The sequence below is a fragment of the Gadus morhua genome, chromosome 20, assembly GCF_902167405.1.
Source record: "Gadus morhua chromosome 20, gadMor3.0, whole genome shotgun sequence".
NCBI classification, from domain to species: domain Eukaryota; kingdom Metazoa; phylum Chordata; class Actinopteri; order Gadiformes; family Gadidae; genus Gadus; species Gadus morhua.
The window spans coordinates 14,873,768-14,877,374 of NC_044067.1; the positions used below are offsets into that span (position 1 = coordinate 14,873,768).

A 3,607-nucleotide genomic window follows, 5' to 3' on the forward strand; every position below is an offset into this window, starting at 1 on the left:
GACCACGGTGAGACCCCGTTCACCTCATATAAGTACAACACGCGCGGATAGTGAGCCGGCATCTGCGTGGATCTGTGTGTGGATCTGCGTGTCGGTCTCCCGCGGGCCTCCACGGAGGGCTGATCTGAGCTCTAATTAAAAACAGCCAAGTATGTTCGAATGATTAAATGGTTAGTCTCGCCGCGGGGAAGGGATATTTTGTTTTGCCTTTCAATTAGCGCTTGATTGGGCTTTTTCTGGGGGGGTCAGCTGTGAAATGGGAATTACATATGCGCAGAACGGCGTTGTAGGTGTTTTGCTTTTACTATACACTATACAGTGGCTCTCTTCTTCTCCACATGATTTGGAAATATTTAATTTGATGTTGGGTTGGCTTGCAAAGTGTTTTTACCCCTGGATATATAGCTCGTCGGTGTCTTTAATTTCCTAACGAGTGTACGATTGCCCCCAGATTGGAAACGTTGTCACCAGCAGACGGCGGTAACACATGCCTTCTTGTTTCCAGCCTGCAGGTCTAGGAGCCTTTATTTATCTCAACGTCGCCTATATTCCAAACATATGTTAAGCATTAACCATGCAACCTTCCCGGGGTTGTGGTCATAAAAAAACGTTTATTTGAGATAACGGATTATGTTGTGTATTATGGATGATCGGTGTTGCGCCTCAGAACAGGGGGACTGTAAATTGAGCCGTACATTGCAGGAGAATTCGGGGCTTAAAACTAAACTCCATTTTGGTACTTATATTGCCACCAAAATGTATGCCAATATATTGGCAAGAAAAAAGGACTTGATTGGACTTGCTGATTTGCCCACAGAGATGGTGCTTTCTGTTTGGTCTGCTCTGTTTTTTTTATTTTTATAAATTCGAATCATTTCTATCTACTTTTATACGCGTAAGTCTCCACCAGACCCCAGTTTTTGGAGAGATTTCATGTGCTCCCCGTTTCAGCATTGTGGGGGTGACCCTCCTTTCACCCACCACCTCCTCCTCCTCCTCCTCCTCCTCCTCCTCCTCTTCCCCCTCCTCCTCCTCCCACTCCCCCCTGCCCATGTCTTCCTCCGCGAGCTGAAAGTCACCTGACCGAACGCCATGCAAATCATTCCCCTTCTGGAACGTCATTGGCCACTCGCGGCTGATTTAACGCGGTGTCAGAGCGCATCATATGGCCGCCGCCGCTTTAACTAACTGCTCAACTCCGACAGGGAAAGTGGCTCAAATGCGCATTCTATCGTAGTGGATGTGAACCAACAGGCGAAGAGAGGGTAAATACTGACGCGGAGAACATTTTATTTCTTTCGGATTATTACGTACCTTCTGTATTTGATCGATTTGGGTTAAGATAATATCTTTGAGAAGAGAAAGAAAAGCAGCCTTGCCAGTTCGCAACATAGCGACCGTTGCGCACCTGCCCAACATATTTAGAAATCACTTTTTTTCCTGTTGTTGGCAAACTTTAACAACCGGGTGAATGTATAGCATGATGATGGAAACTGACCTCCACTCCCCCGGACCCCAAACCAACACGTCCACGGGGCAGACGGGGTCGAACAGTGGGTCTAAAGCAAACCAGGACCGGGTGAAGAGACCGATGAACGCGTTCATGGTTTGGTCCCGCGGTCAGCGGAGAAAGATGGCCCAGGAAAACCCCAAAATGCACAACTCTGAGATCAGCAAGAGACTGGGCGCCGAGTGGAAGGTGATGTCCGAGGCTGAAAAGCGTCCGTTCATCGACGAGGCGAAGCGGTTGCGCGCCATGCACATGAAGGAGCATCCGGATTACAAGTACCGGCCGAGACGGAAGACCAAAACTCTGCTGAAAAAGGACAAGTATTCCCTAGCCGGTGGACTGCTTTCTGGAGCCGGGGGCGCCGGTGGAGTTGGTTTAGGGGTCGGCATGGGTTCATCTGGGGTCGGGCAGAGGTTAGAGAGCCCTGGGGGCCACGGAGGCTCCGCTGGCTCTGGTTATGCACACATGAACGGCTGGGCTAACGGTGCGTACTCTGGGCAGGTCGCTGCGGCCGCGGCGGCGGCGGCGATGATGCAAGAGGCTCAGCTCGCCTACAGCCAGCACCCGGGGAGCAGCGCTCACCACCACCACCACGCACACCACCACCACTCGCACAACCCCCAGCCGATGCACCGCTACGACATGACGACCCTGCAATACAGCCCCATCTCGAACTCTCAGGGCTACATGAGCGCCTCTCCGTCCGGCTACGGGGGGATCGCCTACACGCAGCACCAGAGCTCTGGCGTCTCCTCTTCGGCCGCCATGGGGACGTTAGGGTCGCTGGTGAAGTCGGAGCCGAGCGTAAGCCCTCCTGTCAGCACACACTCACGGGGTCCTTGCCCCGGAGACTTGAGAGAGATGATAAGCATGTATTTACCGACCGGAGAGCCGGGGGAGCCGTCAGTGCAAAGTAGACTCCACGCCTTGCCGCAGCATTACCAGAGCGCGACGGGTGGAGTCAACGGGACGGTCCCGCTCACACACATTTAGAGCCGAAAGAAAGATAACATAAGAGTAATCATTGAGAAAAAAAAACTGCAAACAGATAACACATAACCAAATATTTACCTCTTTTCTAAATCATCCCGGTCCCAGAACTACCTGCATTTTGTACAGAATGTTTATGATAATGTAAATGAAGGGAACATAGCATATTCGTCTGGGCTTTTTTTGAACAGCCACCAGTGGAATTATATAACGAAGATAATGTTCAAATATTGGTTATTGTGAAATCATTTTTGTCCATTACTTAACACAGTCTTAGTCGAGGGCTATGCCAAGTTTAAGCGGATATTTGGTTAAAATGTCTCATAAATTGGGGGTTCTTGTAAGTTATTGAAAATGAAAAAAGCTGTGTCATAATCATAAAAAGTGCTTTAAATGATATATGAAAAACGCATTCCTTACACATTTGTTGTTCATTTGCAGAAGCCTATGTCTATTAATTATCAAATACTTTCTTTTTATTGTAATAACATAATTATTGTAAATTGTGAATAATTTTAATATTTCAAAAACTGACGGGCGACTGCTGTTGTAATTTAAGTGCTTTTCTGCAAGTGAAAGGCCCTGATATTGCAATGAAGAAAAATTGAATAAATTTCACAGATTTTGCTTTGATTCTTAAAATCCCGGTCTTAGATTGGTTGTTTTTACTACATTGTCATCAAATCATGTTGACTTAGGCTCTTTAGACCATTTTTTTGAATTTGCTCACAGCCACTAGAACACACTATATGTTTCCAAAATATTGGCTAATTGTTTCTGGGTAATGGTGCGTAAACGACCGAGTCAGTCGACCACAGACAATATTCCATCTATAGCATAAGCTGATGCTTGTTCTTTAAGTGTGTAAGAACATAAATATACTAGTTTCAGATTAGATATGGCTTGATTGTGGCATGTGTATGCGTGCGTAATGTATACTTGCTTTACGCTTGAGCATGTGTGTGTTTGTGTGTGTGTTTGTGTTTGTGTGTGTGCGTTAGTGTGTGTTTGAGTTTAAATGCAATAACAAAGCCTAGAATAGCCTTTACGCGTAGTTCGTTATTGGACATCTCCTTCCCCAACTATTCCTCCTGCGTCATGGTAGCG

The 3,607-nt window shown here is 47.0% G+C and overlaps 1 protein-coding gene across 1 annotated transcript; it reads left to right on the top strand.

Moving 5' to 3' along the window:
* Positions 1–1,018: 1,018 nt before the first annotated feature.
* On the top strand, positions 1,019–3,142 carry sox1a (SRY-box transcription factor 1a). Its single transcript, XM_030344177.1, has one exon. It carries the CDS (start codon positions 1,472–1,474, stop codon positions 2,501–2,503), a length of 1,032 nt encoding a protein of 343 aa, XP_030200037.1. The 5' UTR covers positions 1,019–1,471; the 3' UTR covers positions 2,504–3,142.
* The last annotated feature ends 465 nt before the right edge of the window (positions 3,143–3,607 follow it).

Coding starts and splice junctions, on each gene's coding strand:
- sox1a (XM_030344177.1), top strand. CDS start 1,472: ATGTATAGCATGATGATGGAAACTGACCTCCACTCCCCCGGACCCCAA.